The following is a 21053-nucleotide window of genomic DNA, read 5'->3' as shown; positions in this document are numbered from 1 at the left end:
ATATATATATATATATATATATATATATATATATGTCAATTTGAGAGTTATTGCAATGTTTGTGCTTATTATATGTATATATCTATGCAATGTGTATCGTCCCGATCCTCTCAAATTGTCGTTTAACTGCATTCCACAAGTATCTCAAACGACCGTGTTGTGAGCGACCAGCGCGCTAGTTTCCCTTCGTCATCGAAAGCAAGATTTTTCTCTTGCCTAGATGACCCAGTGGTTAGCGCGGTGACCGCTCACTGCTAGGAGAATGGGTGTCAGAGGTCGTGAGTTCAAGCCCCGGCCGGGGCGTAGGTGGAGCTCCAATAAGGTGAATTTAATTCTCTGTGCTTTATGTATATCTTTATCATTCACTATGGGCAGGTATATGTCAATTTGAGAGTTATTGCAATGTTTGTGCTTATTATATATATATATATATATATATATATATATATATATATATATATATATATATATATATATATATATATATATATATATGTATGTATGTATGTATGTATGTATGTATGTATGTATGTATGTATGTATGTATGTATGTATGTATGTATGTATGTATGTATGTATATATATATATATATATATATATATATATATATATATATATATATATATATATATATATATATATATATTTATATATATATATATATATATATATATATATATATATATATATATACACACACACACAGAGCTCTTCTTCTTAAGGAGATTCATTTAGTCTAAAAATGGTCACGATCATCGAGCTCTCTTAAACTTCGGTCTGTTGTTTAAGACTCCATTCCCGTTGCAAGCTGCATCATATATAACATGGGTGATGTAGTTTATATTATACAGTAGATCCGATATTGTTTTTGCTTACATTCTGAAGTGACTAGTAACACTATTTTAGAACCATTTTTTTCTATAGAACTACATGTAATTATTAGCAACATTACTGTATATTACCTGAATTTAATCTCAGGAAAGCCATTAATTTAGATGGTTTTTACACTTCGAAACAAAACATAAGTAATCGTGTACATAAAGTGATGCGATTATTGCATTTTTCTATTGTTTTAACCCATGAATTAAATATTGCACGTCAATTGTCGTATTAATAAAAAAAAAAAAACCATCAAGACATCCGTGAGCCAATGCTCACTAGTGATACCCCGCTCTGATGAGGCAAAGTCGGCATATAACAGGAGGTTGACATCGATTTTGTGAAAAAATTAATTCTACCATATGAAATACCTAAACAAAGTGTTTCAATCATCTGCGATGAATAGTTGACTAGAAATCTTTGAGGAAAATTTGTTAAAAAATTTAGACTAAAAATAAACAAAGTTGTCATTTAACAGGAAGGTGCAGTCTGCTTGGTCCAAAAATGAATCCCACCAGATGACATACCTAAACAATGAGTGTATTAAAATTTCAACCATCTGCGATGAATAGTTGCTGAGAAAATTGTGACAAAAATTAGTTACGGACAGACAGACGGACACACAAGAGTAAAACACTATACCCCTCTTCTTCGGAGCAGAGGATTAATTACAAAAGGCATTGCAAAAGTTAACACGCTTTAAGAAAAACCAATTTTTATCTAAAATAAAGTTTAAAATCGTATTTTCCAAATATACACACAATGTACGACCTTGCGTATGAGTCAGAATATTGAGCAATTAAATAATAGATAAAGTAAGTTCATTTTTTCCTGATACAACACACGAACCCTGTTTAGTATACATCATCGTAACTTGATCCTAATCATCTTATTGAAAGAGGTGAGAGAAAATGCGTAAGAAGGAGAAAAACGCCATACAGTACAACTAAAAAACCACCGCTCCGCGGTTTATTTTGGTAAGTGCGGAATTGCATCATTCCGTATGTAATTAGTGTCATCTATCCCCATGTGGAAGGGTTGTTTTCTTGTGTATAGAATGAAGGTCTGTTGTATTATTTTGTATTTTTATCCTGAATTAGCATCACTGGATGCACCTCGATACTCCGGATACACGGGGATTGCTGTGTTTATAATGAAACGCTTCGCTATCTCACACAAGACAGCCGCAGCAAGGCCGAATTATAATTAGCAGAACAACAAGTAAACAAGATTTCTCCTATTTTGATTCTCTATATATCCAAACCGGGATCAATAAAAACGTTTTCATTTAGAAAGAATCTGAAGACGTAGAAATAACAGGTGAAACTGTCGGAAATTAATTAAATGTGTAACCCAGAAACGCATTAGTAGTAAAAACTGTTTAATGTTTGGAAATGTGGCGAAACAGTTGGCAAATGAGTGTTATTATAACTCTCCCCTAAAACCCGCTCGAAGATTCTTTAATACGTTTCCCTCATTTGTCTGTAAACATAGTTGTTAGATAATCGGTGTTTTTTTTTACGATAATGTGTTTCAAAATAATTTGGATTAACTTAATTGTCGATCCTAGAATACAACGTCTGCACCAAAAGGAGGGGGGGGGGGGGGGGTTGAAAAAAAGTTGGCAACATTTCGCCAAGGAAAAATAATTGTACATATTATTAAAAATAAAATTCCTATTCATTGTTACACGCATCAACAAAGTCGAGGGCTGGTATAATAAAAATACCACTATGAGCTACTAGTTATGCCTGAGCACGTTTGATCTTTCGAGATCCCAAACTTTTACGCTTAATTTAGGCTGACGGAAGTTAATTCTATGTAGAACGTCATCTTTGAAATACAAAACCTACAAAGAAGGGCAATATTATTAAATCAAATTTTTTATTTCAAGTGATTTTTATTCGTTTACAATAATACAAATACTTTGAGCATTCAAGTTTTAAATAGACTACACGTTTAATGATCTGGCCCTGGCGCCATAAGAGTTAGACGAGCTCACTTTTGATCTCAGTCTCACTTTTGCAATACATTGTATTTATTCCTTTTGTAAAAGTGAGACTGAGATCAAAAGTGAACTTTTATTGCCCCAGGGCCTGCTCTGTCAGTTGTAAAGACAAAGTTGTAAAGACAAAGACAAAGTTGTAAAGACAAATCAATTCGGCTGCCGATACTTAATCCATAAAACCCAAATATTTTGTATTTTTAAGTTTGCAGTATTTAAGTTGCGAAAAGTTAAATCAAATGTAATGATTTCTAAAGAAAATGGAGGTTTGTTGAATTTTTTGAAACAACAATTTCTCTTAAACCTACGCCCGTAGATGACGTTAAACATTGAATATTAACTTTGGACAGTCTTACAGAGCTGTATGCTTTACAACATTCTATAGAACAATAACCGGTAAACCCATTTTCCATGCAAAATAGCTGTTTCAGCAAATACAGCGTATCGAAGTTTGTCAAATGTTGTCTAGCTGGTGAGCCAACGCAATAACACACGGTAAGCATTGTCGTTATTAAAACGCTAGCAGACGACCGTAAATTCACAAGTTGGTCATAAAAAATAAACAATTGTGACTTCAAGAGAAAAATGATAGCAAGTTCCGGTGTTGCTTTATTTCTGTGCACTTTCGAAATGCACAATTTGCATTCCACTGACATGCCAAAATAGAGAGGAAATAAAAATGAAAAAAACTGCATTTGTCACATACTTTTATTACATCATGAAACGCCTGGTTCAGCGATGTGCAAAATTGACTGGATGAAAAAATGATGAAGATATGCCAAGAACACACACTGTGATGTATAAATGAAAGCGTATCAATGGTTACTGCATTGACACACTTTTATAATACGGTAGTTTGTATTGCATTAACTTGATGATACGAAAAACATGTACGGTATTCTAATCACCAACAAAATATAAACACGAACCATTTGAAGTTAGCCATAACAATTACAACTCGAATCGCAGCTGCCATTTTCACTGATGCAAGTGGTTTCTAAAAATAATTTATTTTTCAAGGTAAAAAAAAAAAGAAAAAGAAAAAATATGCTAGTCCCGTATCTGCACTTGTAAACATGCCACGAACCCAAATGCATGTTAGGTATGTCTCGGCAATGTGAAATGACCCTGGAATATGGATGTCGTTGATGTGAGTTGTTATTACGTCTTCACCCCTTCGTTTTTGTGGGTGGGTAGGGCGTACGGCGCCCCAAGGAATTGGTCCGCTATCCGACCCGCCTCCCGTAGACCACTGAGGAGTGCCCCGTGGACCGTGGCGGGGTAGTTTCTGATGGTGTGTTCCCCTGCGAAGAACAGGCGGGGCAGTCCCCCCGACGTGTGAGAGACCGGGGTGGCCATCAGGTCGTAGTCGTTTCCTGTGGAACGAAAAATAAGGAATGGCTTTATTACAACTTTGTTTCAAAATGTCAATTGCCAATGCCGTTAATACCCCACTGTATTTAATCTGCACACACCCAACCACACCCCCGATTTTACTTCTGTATTTCAATAAATAATGCTGCAATATTTTGTATCACAAATGGTAACGTCCTCCCCCCCCCCCCCCCCCCCCCAACAAAAAAAAAGAATACAAGAAATATATTTTTAAGCAGACATTTAAATAGGAAATGCCAAGAAATAAGCGTCACACATGAACCGAGATGAGAATATGCGGAATGAAAAATGAGAAACAGAAATTGCGGAAAAAAGTATAACATTAAGAAATATGGGTTTGGACACCTCCTTCCCTACCCAATATTTAAACATGTTAGCAAGGTCATGGTGATGTCTAGTTACTTTCCCCAAATTGCCATGACTGACCTTGAACCCTTTATGTCAATTTCATGTTGAAATTTTACAGACACCAATTGCTCAGATATTTATTTACTTGATATCTAAATAACCTTCAAGGCTGAAGTGTAACTATGCGAGAGAGCAGTCACACATCAGCATGAGCTGGCCATTGGGGGGGGGGGGGGGGGGGGGGGTAAATCGTCTAGACAATGTTCATCAACTAGTGGCCAATACATGTTTGTTTCATCTTACATATTGCTGATATTTTCCAACAGCTACATGTATATAGTAAGCTATACATATGTTTCTCAAAATAAAAATTGATTTTAGATTGCGTAACTAGTGCTAATTTACCGAAACAACAAAATAGAATATTGTGTATGGTCAGCATATAAAAAAGTAAATGGCATGGAGGGAGGTACTTTTTTGTGAAATTAATAAGTAAAGTAGGTAATGGTTTTGTTGAATATCAATATTAATTAATATAAATTAATTATTAATATTAAATGTTTGTTAAATAATTGATATGAAAGGAGGTATAAATACATGTAAAAATCTAAATTTAAAAAAAATTATGTTACTATATTAAAGTATTATTATTTATGTTTTTTATTCACAGCAGAATTAAGGGACATGCACAGAGAGAGAGAGAGAGAGAGAGAGAGAGAGAGAGAGAGAGAGAGAGAGAGAGAGATTTTCATGTATTATATGTTATTAGAACAATGTACTTAATTCCACTCAACCTAACCCCTTGAAGATGCCACACACATTAATAAACATTTTCTTTATTCATCATTTTCTGATAATCTTATCAAGACTAATGACAACTCATCAATTCAATTTGTTTTATAAACGTTTTCTTTTTAACAGTAAGCAGAACACCTTTTTTTTTACATGGAATTATCAGCCCTTCAAATCAAGTGATAATAGCCTTGAAGAAAATATTTCAGTTTCATCAATGTGATCATACTGTTGATAATTAGCAAGAATTTTTTTGATCAATCCTATTTTGTTTTTTTTTCAAAAGAAAAGTTTTATCAAATTTTGGTTAAAAAAAAAATCATTCGTGGGCTTTATCTGAATATTCCTGTTCAAACAACAAAGTTGCAATAACTTTCAACAGAATAATTCTAAACATCCTGTAGAGGTTGAATGTTTATGGTGAAACTATTTTACCACATGCTGAAAAGATATTGCATTAATCTCTGCCTTTTTGAGATAATGCAACAAGAATTTCCATTCTCCTTAAACTTTCATTTATAAACATACTTGATAAAAAAGGCATAAAGTTTGGGGAAGCAGTTGATGGATTGTCTCCCTTTTTTACAATTTGTGGGATAAACAAGGTCTCAATGTTTTACAATACATCACAGCTAGCTATGCAGATAACAAGGGAACTTCAACTTTTAGACAAATTTTCTTAAATTTCTTTCATGGAAAATTAATAAACTGTTCAATAACAAGAGAACTTCACCTTGCTGACAAATTTTCTAGAATTTCTGTCAAGAAATTTCAAAAACCGTTCAGTTATACTACAAATTAAGACACTTTCATAGACAGGTACATGTATGTTATTGTATCAAGAACTTGTAAAATCTCAGCTTCCATTTCATAGAGTTTCAACTAAGAAAATGGACCATGCAATGCAACACTGATCATGAAAGCAATTGAAAATAATTTGAATAAAATCACACCTGAAGAGCCAGCTGCTACGAAAGAATAGGATCCTCTAGCCCAAGGATCAGCCCTCCATCTTGTCACCAGGGTCTCCTTAGGCTGCAAAAAGAAAGGAAAGAGTTCTTAAAGAATAATATCTCTTGGTATTATCTGTATTTAAAACATTTTTGTGATAGTTTTTGACTTGTAACCATTACGTAATCAGTGCATCTTACAGTCAAATGATTTTATGATAAGCAAAGATTTTTTTCATTGACGTTGTATTAATGATGTTTTGTTTCTAAATTGCATATCTCTTGAAGATAAAAAGATCTGGCCATCATCTGGGTAAAATTTGTTTGAGTATTTTCATTTCTTTTTTTTTTTTTGTTGGAGAGGGAAGAGGGTGATACTTAATAGTTGGCAAATTGTAAGCCAATTTCTTCAGCATATGTATTGCTATTACTTTTCATGTGTTTTAAATTTTTTCCTGCGATTTTTAGATTGAATGGAATGATTCGATCGTGGAGAAACTTTTTAGAAAGCTGCAATATACCAGTAGTCACTTGATTAGACAATTAAGAGCACTATCTCGTTATGTAACATCCTTGTAATTATAAAAATGGATTGAAAATTTAGATTCTATTGCTTGTATGTGGAACAGTTTACAATGAGCTGCAAGCCAAAAAAACCAGACTTCTATATATCTCAAAGCTATGCTGAAAAAAGTCAAAGAACACATAATATACAAGACTTCGGTTTCAAATTCACAAAATAAATTTCATTACAAGTGAAAACCTGTCATTTATGTGGTGGGTAAATGGTTTTTTACTAAATGTTTTTAAGATGTCAAATTTTTTTTTTAGCAAATAACAAAATGTAATGTGTATTTTCTTACAATTCATCAGAACACATAATGCACTTTTCAAAGACGTATATAAAAAAAAAATTTAATATAATTCACATAAAACTGTCCCTACCACAGACATAACTGACATTAGTGGTTTTAATCGGCACAAAAAAAAAAACTAAAATTGAAAATCAAGAAGTGCAGCTGCACAAACAAATGAGTCTGCAAGTGCATGCATTTCTCATCTATCTGCAACAAGCATTTCAGTCAGTTCAGGAAAAATTTCAATCACTTTTGAAATGTTGAACAACAAAGTAAGTTTCTCACACAATTATACAAAGCTGTATTGTTTTTTGTTCAAATGCAATTATTTTTCTCTATTCAGCATTTCATTCTATAACAACTCATCAAAACAAGGGTGGCGTTTTTTTTTTATCTATTATTTATAACATACACTTGTATATCCCTGGAAATCTTAAAGCTGTATTATTTTTTGTTCAAATGCAATTATTTTTCTCTCTTCAGCATTTCATTCTCTAACAACTCATCAAAACAAGGGTGGCGTTTTTGTTTAATCTATTATTTATAACATACACTGGTATATCCCTGGAAATCTTAAAGCTGATCTGTTTGGTATTATGATTTATTTCTAGAGAAAGCGTCGTAAATTTCCGGCTTGTAAAAGATCTGATCAGTGGCAAAACACGTCGGAAAGAATCTAAGTCTGTACGCTTAGGTCACTTAGAAGTACTTCATGCAAAAAAATATAAAGAATTGTTTGTAAAATTTTTTGATTTTCTTTAAATTCAGAGCCCCATGACATCATAACAACTGAAGTCAACAGTCTTCTTTTCATTGATAGAGTTACGAACTGATAGATTTATGGTCACTTAAGTTTACGAAAACATCACGAAATAGACTGGGAACTAAAATTATCTCTTTTTTTCTGTTTTGAAGCAACAACAATTTTCATTTTTTTCTTTTTCAGTGGAAAAAGGGTAAATGGCGCATATCAAAACAAAACAAAGATAACATTGAATCCCCCATACTTCCAAATGCATATTAAGGCATTAATATTAAAGTAATGCAATTTTTTATATAATTATAGAATTTTTAAAGTACAGATAACTGGCATGAATATGAAAATAAATTGAATTTTATGGAACGATTTTTTTTTTCTAACAAAGCTGCTATATGAACCATCTTGTAAAAATAAAAAGAAATTTAATAACTGGCATGATGAGTACATGTACATGAATAAACATAAATCTAAACTCAGAGATTTAAAAAAAACAGTTGCATGTGTATAAACATTCTTGTAAAAAAAAACCTAAATACTACAGACAATTAAGTATATTTTGTAAAATGTTGACAAAAGGAAATATGTTTACAAGAATCACAAATTATTTTCTTTTATTCAAAACAATCTTTGATGTTTTGTTATGAAACATGAAAAATGTCAGAAAATACAGAGGACCTCTATCGTTGTTGATAAACCTCAAGGTTATAGATGATTCAATAAAAAAAAATAAGTTATGAAAATTATGCTGCAAGTCAGTAAGTTCAAGGTGTAGGCAGCTGTGATAGCTTCATCATGCAGTATCTAGAACATACATGGCTTGTTGAGAGTTTACAAATTGAAGGGGGTTCTTTAACAAAATTGTATATGTTTCAAACATTTGAGAGAGAGAGAGAGAGAGAGAGAGAGAGAGATTTTTTTTTATAAATTTGAGAGAGAGAAAGAAAATTATACCTGTATTTGTTGCATATTATTGTTAGTTAGTGTATTTTTTCATACATGCTGTCCCGCTTCTTCCTTGTTAGTTAAGCTCAAGATCTAGAACCATTTTAACAAGGCCTTGGACTTTCAGTAGGACAAAACTATCTATTTCTTGCGTTCAAACAAGTTAATTTAAAAAATGATGCCGATTTCAAGCAAATTATAGAGCGAATGGTAGTCTTAGCTCAAAAACCAGTCAAATCTTGTAGATTTCGAAGAGCCATAGCTGAGTGGCCAGCAATGGAATAGACAGGCCTGTGCCACATTGCCGCTTGACATAACTACCCAAAGTCCAAGCTCTAGTAAATGGTTCTATATACTGGTACAGTATATCATAAGTCAAACCACAAAGATCATTGTGACAAAAATAATGTGTTCTTACAAAGAAATTTTTTTTGAGAAATAGTAGCATTTTGAACTTGTTCCAAAAAAAGAGGGGAGGACTAATAATTTTATTCTCATCTGAAACATTTCAGATTCAAATAATGTCTAATATTTTGAAAAACAGAAAATATCAAAACAATAAAACAACCAAAACTTTTTCATCTTTACTAGCATAGTGGCACATTGCTTTTTGTTGAAAGAAAATATATCCCATTGTTAGCAAAAGTTTTTATTCAAAAGCTTTACAAATTCTTGTATACATATTTTTGATAAAAAACAATGTGAGTGAGCAAACTTCCTATATATGAATTTTTTAAAGGAGGGAGTTATAATTTTTCGTAAAACTGAACCTACCTGTGGCACAGCATTGTTTCCAAAAATGCCTTTGAGGACCACAAGAGACCGCCCAACGATGACATCATCGCTGACATTTTCCATGATGGCTGCTGCTTCCCCGGCAACCAGTGCCAGTAACACGGGGGCCTTGTAGAGGTTCCAGAACAGGAACAGTTCACCGCGACTGGCCGTGGTGCTACCCACATGACCAAACAGGTTAGCGTTGGGGTCCCAGAACACACGATCAAAACACAACACAACCTGAAAAAGAGACAGACAAGGGTACATTAGAATTTTTTAAAATATAGTTCGCATTTCTAGTAGAAACAATCACTGCTAAATTACAATGGAAGATTTTTCCAGAATTTAAAAAAAAAAATTGTAAAAATAAAATGGCAGTTAATAAAAGTTTAAACTCTTTCATACCAATCTGAGAAAAATATATATACTGTATATTGGCAAATAATCACGATGGTTCTAATTTCACTATGTTCGGGATTTAATATTTTCCCGCAAAATTAAACCCATCGTGAATACCATCATTAGTTTTCAAAAACGTTTCAATGCTTATATTCTGATCAATTGATTTTCAAGCAGCGTGAAATTAAAACCATCGCGATTGGTACTTTATTAGAAATTGTGAAATTTTAACACCGTGGAATTAAAATGACTTACAGTATATATTTTTCATATTCAATAAATCTCATTAATAATTTAAAAGAAAGTGGTCTGGAACAAAACTTTATTTTTAAATAACATTAGTGCAACTTATTTTTCTATTTTACTTAAAACACATGAACATACTTTGTTGAGATTTCCGAATCCCATCCTCTGCACGGCCGACGATTTCCACTCGGGCAGGGAGGGACTGAACTGGACACAGTTAAGGCCGTTACCCTTGATGCACTCTTTGAGCACGCCCAGTGGGAGGGTACAGAGGACAGCGTCGGCCTTCAGCGTCTGTTGATTGGTGTTGTTCTTTGCGTTGCTGACCACTAGCTCCACCCCAGTGGCCGAGTAATTGCACTTCCTGACGGCCGTGTTCAGTTTGATGTCCAGTCCTTCTGCGAGGGCCACTGGGACACAGGAGTAGCCATTACGCACTGTTAAATAAAAGAGGCAAAAAATTATATTGTGAATATTCATGCACTGTCGAATATTGCAAGACGAAAAACATTGGCAACAATGTACCATATGAATTTATTCTTACTGTCAAATATAATGAGATGAGAAATAGGCCCCTTCAGAGTAACTGCAATACTCTTTTTTTGCAGGGCAAATTGACATAGTTTGGAGAAATATGACATAATATGATGGTAGTGATCATTGTGGGAAAAATACGTAACTTGTAAATCTGTGGTGTTTGTGCAGTCAATTTACACAAAATAATCCACATATAGTTAAAGTTAAATCAATTGTTTATTCTGCATGTACATCATTTAATACTCTATTAAGTAAAACTTTGCCAAAATTAATCAGCCGTCAGGCAGATACTGTGATGGGTATTATTATACTTTGAAATTTTAGTCAAATATAACTTGATGAAAAATTAAACAAATCGATTTTATAAGCACTGTCAAATATTCATATATCAGACTACATATCAAACTTTTATTCTCTGTACATGTACCTGTACATTATAGTAACCATCTGTACAAAAACTACTCAGTGAGGCAACTATAAAAATAAATGACCAACAATAAAAATTAAAATACAGAATAAACAAAATCATAAAACTGAGAGTTACATATATCATCCTCTTGGAAAAAATCAAAATATTCAAGTCTCCAGGACCCTGTAAACTCTTAAAGAACAATTGAGAAGAAGAAAGATTACGTCCCAAAACTGCAGATTATGTAATTCCTGACAGAGACAAACATGCACCCAGACAAACACAGCCTCCACAAACAGAGTAAACAAAACTTTCTAAAACTGTCGATTGTGAAAATCAAACAGCGTAATAGCTTTACAATTAGAGAGTGATTGGAAAAACACTCAACAGAGCCGAGAAAACACTCCGCCAGAAACACGTAACACAAAAATCAAACAACCTGTTCTTGTCCCTTCTAATAAACTTTAGCTCAATTAGTCTGCAGTAGTTGACTTGACAGTGTCTATTTTTGTCTGTTTTCCAGACAGAGATAGCTAAAGGCTAGGCTACAGAATACACTGGTCTTCAAGTTGCCAATTTTTACAGACTAAATCATACTTATTTATTCTCCTAAATCTAAACAGTGCAGGTTCATTTTTAATTCCATATCACAAAAGTACAACATGAAAAGGAATGTGACATCTATTTTTGTAAAATAAAGACAATCGGCAAATTGATAAAGTAATTTTCAACACAAAATAGGACCAAACATCAATTTATTCTAGAAATTGAAAAAAATTATAAATACCTATTAAAAAAACGGCCTAAAATTCAAAGTAAATAGGACCAAACATCAATTTATTATAGAAATTGAAAAAAATCATAAATACCTGTTAAATGACTGCCAGAAAATTCAAAGTCATCATCCTGATCCCAATGTTTGAGGGATAACAAAGAGAGGGGTGTGGCATTGGCGAACTCCAGGTTGGCAAAGTGCCAGTCGAGGATCTGGCGATCTCGAGATGACAGATACACGTCACTGCAACCAAATCTACAGAGAATTAGCGGAGCTGCCTGAATTGTGCTCAATGCAGCGAACAACAGTGAAGGTGAACATGAACAAGAACAGGACAAAGAGTTGAACACGAACATAAAAACAAAGTTCATAACAAGAACACAACAAAGAACACAACCAAATTATACCTTGGATGGGAGTTTTCCATTTCATGTAGTTTGTCCTCAATTTCCTTCTGTTGAGTTTGTAATTGCTCATATTCCTACAGATCGTAAGAATTAATCATCAAATTTTCATAAACATGTACATTTACTGAGTTCAAAAATTCACTTTCTAGGGGATTATAAGAATTAAAGATGGATAAAAGTAATTATCCAGGGTCATCAAGACTTCTTTTTACCTATCCGTATGTAAAAATGACATTCAAGGTGGGTGATATGAAAAGTGACAATAAAAATGTATAAACACAAACTTAAAATCAATAGAAATAAATCCACAATATATATTTTACATCACTCGGTACATGCAGCACAACTTGAAGTCTGACCAATGGTAATCTAGAAGGCACTCATATTAAATCATTTGTTTTTGAGAAATATCCAGTAGGTGAAGATCAATTGTTGTTTTAGAAGAAGTCCCAATTCTTACTTTGCACGCTGCATTCAGATCTCTGAGTTTGCTTTTGACAAGGAACTCAGCAGTTATGTCTCTTGGCGGTTTAACTTCTGATGCCTCTTTCCACTGTTTGTGTAGCTCTTCTACCTTGTCTTTCAGAGAAAGCATCTGGAAGATAAAGATCAAATAATATTATACGCATCACAGTATTTTCACATTTGATAAAAGGATAGTTATTTTTATCCACATACTAGTATCTAGAAACAAAAAAAGAGGGCAATTTTACCCATGTTATTTTCTACTTAATAACAATTGTGACAGACTTTAATAACACAGTAGTGTGAAGAAAGATAACTCTAACATTCTTTTAGGGTAAAATTTCCTCACCATAAAATGCATAAGGGCAAATGGGGCAAAAATAAAATAGGTTGAAAATTATAATCATTGTAAAATTCACAATCAAATGATAATATTAATAAACCTATAGATAGATAATTGAAAGTGCATGTAATGTGTACACATGTGTATATTATTAAAATGATTCCAAATTTCATGTTAAAAGAGGAACTGTTTGATTCTGATACATGTGGGATACACTTCAATGCAATTTGAGACATGAATGTTGCATATTTTAATCTTTTTATCGATGTTACTCCTCACTCCAATCAAGCATACTGTAATGCCCATTAAAATCTTTCTGCTTTTCACCCATAATCGACAGTATACTATAAAAGTGGTTATTGAAGCGAGGGGATATTTATACAAGTTAAATGGCATGCTTAAATATGCATAAATTACCCCCGCATGTATTGTAAAAAAAAAATTAAAATTGTAAGTGTGCTAAATCATGCATCTGCATATTAAATACCCACGGGTATTGTTTGTCCATAGAAGGCGCTTACTTGACCACTCGCATAAATAACCACTTAAACTTTAACAGTGTACGTGTAGAATTTTAGAACGTGAATGCCTGTGGAGATAAATGTAGGTTGTTCTTACAGAGTTCTGGTTCTTCTTGAGTTTCTCCTGTAACTCTATGATGTGTCTTTGGTGCTCGCACTGCTTCTCCTTCACATGTTTTTCCTGCATTCTGTACAGAAAATGGAGGAAAACGTTCATAAGAAAATCATTTTTATAAAACTCACATAAAAGCTACTTTTAATAAAACAGCTTCAAGTGTACAAATACACAAGTGGACTTAATTCAAAATACACGACAGAAAATACCAATTGTGCACTGTGTCAGCAAACTCTTTCTTGCTTTCATTAAAAAAAAAGTCTCAGTTTTCATTAAAACAAGCAGTTGCACATTGCTTCATGGGATAAAAAAAAATCCCACAACTAACAAATTCTTCATGTACCTTGCTCCACAAATTCAAAGGGCAATTTTGCGTAAAAGAGAAAAGGTGAGATGAAACAAGACTAACGTGATGACCGCCTCCAGAGCCTGCCCCAGGGAGGCGGGCTTGTTGTTGACAAAGTTGAAGTCCATCTGGTGGGAGAGGTAGGAGGTGGCCTCCAGTAACCTGTTGAACTCTCTCTCCACCATCTCATCCTTGTCTTTGGGTACCTAAGGGGGAAAATTATGTCATCAAAATTTTTACCAAACATCATTTTAAAATATATTAAAAGATACAATGTTATATGACCTATCATTTTAATACATTCTTTTGATGCATTCATGCATTTAAAAACATCCAAAAATTTTCCTTTTTTTAATTTTTTTTTTTTTTTTTTTTTTTTTTTTTGCAGCAAAGCTCTGTATATGCATGCATTCTTGCTCAGCAGTAAAGTAAACTTCAAAGTACTTCATTAAAAAAAATTAAAAAAAAATTATTAAATATGTAATCTTGCCTGCAATAACTTTTCATTGGGTAACTTGGGAAAAATGAAAGAAAACAGAAACACTATTTTTTTAAAAATTCAAACAGTTTGAGATATTTACTTATTTTTTTTTTTGGTTACACATGAAAGGTTTTCAAAGTAATTTTAAAATAACCATACTGTGCTTCCGCTGGTTTCATACAGTGGACATTTCTGTTTGATTTTGTGGAGTTCCATGTTGATTTGTCGACTCAGTATCGTCATTGGGTTCCCTCCTAAAGAAAGCAAATACACACAAATAATTCTATGTAAAGTAAGTATATAAAAAAATCAACTGTTACACTTAATTGTTATCAAATCAATCTCATTCAGGTTTTTGTATCTTGGAAACCACATAACTGGCATTTTTTACTTGCATGTGTTACAAATTCTGCAGAAGTCAAATGCATGTAATTCTGTACTCTTTTTTTTTTTTGGGGGGGGGGGGGGGGGGGGTAATGTAACATTTTTTATAGTAAACAACCACCAGCACAATTTATAATTTATATGTGTGTTTATTCCTTGGGATATAAAAATGATTTCATAAATAGAAAAATACAGAATGTCACAAAAGTAAATAGATATACCTGTACGTTATAGTTTGGATGGATGTGTTAACTTACCAAGACCGGTAACAACCATCGCGCCCAGGTCAGCTACGTAGTTGTTCTTTCTGAAGGTGGCCACCCTTCCTCCCACACGGTCCTGTTGATAAATGAAGCAAAAACACTCTTATTACAAATAAGACCGTACAAAACATGTTCTATCATTGTTCGCAGTGTAGCAATATTTCAAGTCTAGAAAATTAAAAGAAATTACCCTCTCCATAGCACACACTCATCAAATACTTTTTACTTTGACTAACAATCTATCTATTAACCAAGCATGAAGTCATTGTGTGTGTCAAAAGATTTTTGATGAAGATGCACACAGAGACAGACCATCTTAAAACTACCTGTTCATGCAAATGTTCAACACTATCCATAAAGTTTACTAGCGAACAATTAAAAAGTACTTGCAAACACACCCTTGATTCCAAGATGGTGACATCCATTCCGAATGCCATCAGCTGTCGGGCTGCTGTAAGACCCGCTATTCCAGCTCCGATTATTATCACTTTACCGTGTTTCTTGGCTGCAAAAAAAAAAAAACACAGCATATATACTAAATAGTTCAAGTTAAATATAAAGTTTAGTTTCTTTGTCAAAAAAATTTCAAAAAAAAAAAAATAAATAATGCAGCAGACAAGGATTTATTAAATTTTTACTGCAAGATTATGAGAATATCTTTTTATGAGAAGAGTTATTCCCCTTTTCAGTATGCAGCAGCAGTGGCAAAGTGGGGTGTTAAAAATTGCCTGATAAAAAACTATTAAGCTCTATTTTTTGTTTTTTCAATTGTATGAAAATGAAGTTGATTTTCTAAACATTTTAAATAGGCTGGTAGTAATTGCCATCCCAATACTTCAAGTCATCTTATTCAATTTTCATAGGTTCATAGGTCAGCTATGAAGTATATATAATTGCTTTGCTGTGAAGTAATGTAATTTCAAACACAATAACAATTTCATGACATTTCCTGATATCTAACAAAAAAAAATATTTTGTGTCTGTTTTTGAATACTAATTATTTTTAAATTCAATGCATTCAGATTTATAAAGTTATTCTAGAAAACTATATTACCTGGAAGTGGCTTAAGTCTTTTGAATACTCCAAAGTTGATGTAGCCAAACCTCTCTAAGTACGCATGTACTCTCATCACAAGAGGACCGTCACCTAAATAACATACAACAGCATCCTTTATTATGTGAAAGACAGCCACATATATCAATAATGAGTTTTTGTTTGAAAGCCGGTGCTACTGACTACTTGGATCTTATTCATCCATAAAATCTTCTGCTGCCTTATGTGAAACATTGCATGTACAAATATCTATATAATGGAATTTCTTTTCCTTCAATTATTGTCTTTGATGTACATGTACATAAAACAACTAAAAAGTCCTTCTATCAAATGATTTTTGATTCAGCTAGGGTTCAGTTCAGGGTTGTGGTCTATGCAATTATACTTACATCCTTTATAGAAATAGTGCCTGTTTGGGAGGGTAACAGTTGAAATTGACACCCCTGAGAAATGAGTCCAATAGTTTCACGTTGGTTGAAAATGGTTTTCTCAGGCGTGTCAATTTCAACTGTTACCCTTCCAAACAGGCTCTGTTTATTTCAATACACTGAATGTTAACAGTTTTAATTTTAAAGAAAACTTCACTGCTGATGTGAATTCTACTGCAAACAGTACGCGCATAAATTACACGCATGTAACAATTCGTTGTATTACCAGTTGTGAAACATATTGCTAATGCAAAGGGTAATAGAATGGATTCTAAACCAATCAATTTCAGATTTTAACATGAAAGTATAATAAAATATATTATATGGCAGCTTGGTTCACATTGGGATACAATGAAGATGAGAATATGAGAGCTGACAACTCACTGTTGTATGGTGCCTCTATCTGTGGTAAGGCTACTTCAAATGTCAGCTGCTGTTTGGGATTCTCCAGCCAAAGTTGAAGCTATCCAACAACAACAAAATATATTGAAAACAAAATCTTAAATGAATATACATTCACAGGTTTTGTTTTTATCTGGTCATTACTAATTTCAATATGATATAAAGTTACATGTATGAATGTAAGGAACGCAAGTTATATATTAAATTCTGAGCAATTCACTCAAAGATAGTCTTTTTACCAAAAGATACATGTCGTACCTTACTTTTTTCCTTTTATCAAAGAGAGCTTCATGTAAAAAATGATTAAATAAGAATTCTATATAAATCAGCTGACTTAAAAGCCCCCCTTTTTTTACTTATTTCATTGACAACACTTTATCCAAATCCTGTCAAATTTATACTTTAATGCTTTTTATCATTTTAAAAAAATTCTATGAATGTGATGAAATTGAAATCATGCATGAATAACATGTAAAGATAGAGCCACTGTGACTCCTCTTTACTTTAAAAAAATTACATGTAAGTTTTACAATGATTACACCTACAAGTATTACATGTAACATGTGTAACTCACAATTCTGTTCCTGAGATGTAAGAAGACTTTTTGGGACTGAGGTGGACCTTGTAGGATGTCAGGAAAACAGGCTGCCTCTTGTGATGTCATCTTGTCAAAGGGTACTCTGCTCTGAAATGCTGCTCCTTCTAAACCTAGTAGTTTATAGTAGAAAATATAAATATATAGAAATATAAATATATTGAAAGTTACAACATGTGAAACATGATAAACTATTGCATAGAATCTCTTCTATATAAATATATCATTGCTCTTATAAATAAAAACATAAATCTTTAATACTTATCATAGGAACAATTTTTATTCCTCAGTTACTGACATCCCTTGTAATATCTGGTTTAATAGCTATATTCTAAGGATACTCAAGCTTCTAACCACATGAACTTTATTGGCCTTCTTGCATCAACACATGTCAATTAATATAAGATACATGTTCTGATAACCGTTGCTAAACTTGTTTTTAAAGAATCTTTCAATACATAATGTTTAAAGTTTTAGATTATCAATCCTTAAATAGCTTAAATTTTGTACCTGTTGGGTCGTCATTTTCACTGTCATTTTCTGGTTCCGGTTCTGGGTCGGTCTTGGCAGCTGGCTGAGGCTGAGGGGTAGGTTGAGGTTGAGGAGGTTTCTTGTCCTCAACAGGAGCTTTTTCTTTCTCCTTCTCTTTCTCCTTCTCTTTCTCCTTCTCTTTCTCCTTCTCTTTCTTCTCCTCATCTGATTCCATGTCCTCATCAGAAACAGTTGTGACTTGCTCCTCTACCTCTTTATATTCAACCTATATAATTTGTGTGGGATACCAATTACATTCATATTCATCTACTTCTGCCATTTTTGAATTTATGTATCACTCATCAATCTCTATGTAGAAAAAAAAATATTAAGGAATCTACCTATGGTTCTCTTGCCTTCTTTTTTAAGATACTGACATATTTAAACACATATCAATAATATATGAACCTGGGATGCTTTCTCATCTATTTTACCGGTATTAGTCCATGGGTTTTTACTGAACCTAGCATCAGAGTGTATGCAACTGAGAAGTTGGAATTAAAAGAAATGTAAAGGTCCACGTTGAGATAAATGGGTATGAATGTCAAAGGAGTGCACTCTACAGCATTTTTATACATTATACCGAGCGCAGCGAGAGGCGGGTGAAGCCCGCCTCGCGAAGCGAGGATTAATGGTAACACATATATATAAGAAAATCAGTGAAAAATGAAAGTTGAATCAGGGGTACTAAGGCCATAAAAAATTTCTTCCAGCATGGGCGCCGCCATATTGGCAGCCATTTTGTTTTTAAAAAGTTAGTTCGATCATTGGTTGACTGGTGCTTATCGATGTTTATTGCCCCTAAACTCGATGAAATAAGTTCCAGTGATTCAATAAAAGGTAATTTGCATTAAAAGAAATTAAAAAGGAAACCAGATAAGTTTCAATAGTGCTTCAATCAAGAAACATGACTAGTTCTATGTATGTCTTATCAAATTATCAGATGGAAAATAAAAACATGAACATCAATGATATGATCTTTTAGATACTGAATAAAGTATTCAATTTTATTACCGCAGCATTTATATGAATTAAATTGATAAACAATGAAAGAAGTAATCAAAAAAGTTCGGAATAACGTAACTCTCTTCGGCTATTTCCGAAGACAAAACGTGTACGTTTGACGTCTGAAACATGATGTCATAATGTAGACTGAGTACGCGACGTTTAGTTAAACTTTGGCTAAAGATTTGAGTAGGCAACCAAGCGGATCCTACTGTGTGCGTTTCAAAAAAATTTTATTCTACAAAAATCAAACAGCACTGTGTTAAATCTGCGCTCGATCCAACGGTTACATCGTTTACATATTACATCATATATACACCATGTACACCTGAACTGAAACCTCTAGACCGAGAAAACAGGTAACACACCGATTTAGAAGAAATTAATACCAAGCGCAGCGAGGATTAATGGTAACACGTATATATATGAAAATCAGTGAAAAATGAGAGTTGAATCAGGGGTACTAAGGGCTAAAAAAAATTCTTCCAGCCCTGGGCGCCGCCATATTGGCCGCCATTTTGTTTTTAAAAAGCTAGTTCGATCATTAATTGACTGGCACTTATCGATGTTTATTGCTCCTAAACTCGATTAATATCTTTCCAATGTTTCAATAGAAGGTAATTTAAATTTTAAAAAATTAAAGTAAAAAACAGATAAGTTGAAATAGTGCTTCAATCAAGAAATACGACTTGTTCTACGTATATCTTATCAAATTATCAGATGGAATATAAAAACATAAACATCAAGGAACTGATCTTTTATATAGACACTGAATAAAGTATTCAATTTTTATTACCTGTAGTCGAGATATGAATTAAATGAAAGAAGAAATAAAAAAAATTGTCGGAATCATGTAACTCTCTTCGGCTGTTTCCGAAGACAAACCTTGTACGTTTTACGTACGAGACATGACGTCATAATGTAGACTGAGCACGCGACGTTTAGTTTAACTTTTGCTAATGATTAATAAGTAGGCGGATCCTACTGTGTGCATTTCAAATAAATTGTTGTACACATATCAAACTGTACTGTGTTAAATCAGCGCTCGGTCCAACGGTCACACAGTTTACATATTAATGAATTTCAATAAAACCAAATCAATATAAACTGACTTGGTCATCTAAAGGATTATGAACGCGAAGATATTCGAGCATAATGCATTGCATTTATAACAACATAATGACAACCGAGTTAATTCGGGACACACCTTTGCCTTTTTCCTACGGCTTGAGCGTCTGCCTTCCTCGTCATTGTCTTCCTCTGTCGGAGATCGCTTCTTTTCTTCCATAATTTTACAAATATATTTTTGCAAATTGTAATTTAAAGTTGTCACAAATCTTTTCTTTTTTATTTTTTTTTTCCAGACAAAAGCGAACGCTTGCCGGAAGAAAATCAATTTATGAATACCGATCCCGACAGAAAAACGACGACGAGAAACTTGTGTATTTTTTATGAGACATAATCGTAAAAAACAAGAAATCAGTACGAAATACTTGCATTTTTTCTGTCACTGCTGTGCAATGATAATAAATAAAGTGCTTGTTAATTCTTCTCTCAACATTGATGCATAAATTGCATGCGCGGATCTAGAGGGGGGGGTCGGGGGGCTCCCGACCCCCCCCCCCCCCCGGAAAATGAAAA

The 21053-nt window shown here is 33.3% G+C and overlaps 1 protein-coding gene across 4 annotated transcripts; it reads right to left on the bottom strand.

Annotated features, from left to right (window-relative positions):
* Positions 1 to 3575: 3575 nt before the first annotated feature.
* LOC128184668 (lysine-specific histone demethylase 1A-like) lies at positions 3576 to 20798 on the bottom strand. Of its 4 annotated transcripts, none has more exons than XM_052854234.1 (18): positions 20620 to 20798; positions 18387 to 18633; positions 17856 to 17989; positions 17264 to 17342; positions 16452 to 16544; positions 15796 to 15902; positions 15392 to 15473; positions 14910 to 15004; positions 14760 to 14783; positions 14333 to 14475; positions 13906 to 13996; positions 12940 to 13074; positions 12480 to 12553; positions 12167 to 12327; positions 10490 to 10788; positions 9704 to 9946; positions 6374 to 6455; positions 3576 to 4261 (listed from the first exon to the last, which is right to left on the bottom strand). In XM_052854234.1, the coding sequence occupies exons 1-18, from the start codon at positions 20698 to 20700 to the stop codon at positions 4047 to 4049; spliced, it is 2385 nt and encodes a 794-aa protein (XP_052710194.1). In that variant the 5' UTR covers positions 20701 to 20798; the 3' UTR covers positions 3576 to 4046. The 4 variants fall into 4 exon arrangements, with proteins under 4 accessions (XP_052710194.1, XP_052710195.1, XP_052710196.1 ...); XM_052854235.1 differs by having other exon boundaries at positions 12167 to 12315; XM_052854236.1 differs by lacking the exon at positions 14760 to 14783.
* Positions 20799 to 21053: the final 255 nt, after the last annotated feature.

This window comes from Crassostrea angulata, chromosome 5, assembly GCF_025612915.1.
Source record: "Crassostrea angulata isolate pt1a10 chromosome 5, ASM2561291v2, whole genome shotgun sequence".
Taxonomy (NCBI): Eukaryota; Metazoa; Mollusca; class Bivalvia; order Ostreida; family Ostreidae; genus Magallana; species Magallana angulata.
This window is presented reverse-complemented; position numbering and strand designations above follow the sequence as displayed.

Excerpts from the sequence above, each read along its gene's own strand:
- LOC128184668 (XM_052854234.1), bottom strand. The coding sequence starts at position 20,700 with ATGGAAGAAAAGAAGCGATCTCCGACAGAGGAAGACAATGACGAGGAA. Across the intron at positions 15,005-15,391 it reads GATGGTTGTTACCGGTCTTG|GAGGGAACCCAATGACGATA; the intron begins GTAAGTTAACAC and ends TGCTTTCTTTAG. Across the intron at positions 10,789-12,166 it reads TTCTGGCAGTCATTTAACAG|TGCGTAATGGCTACTCCTGT; the intron begins GTATTTATGATT and ends TTTATTTAACAG.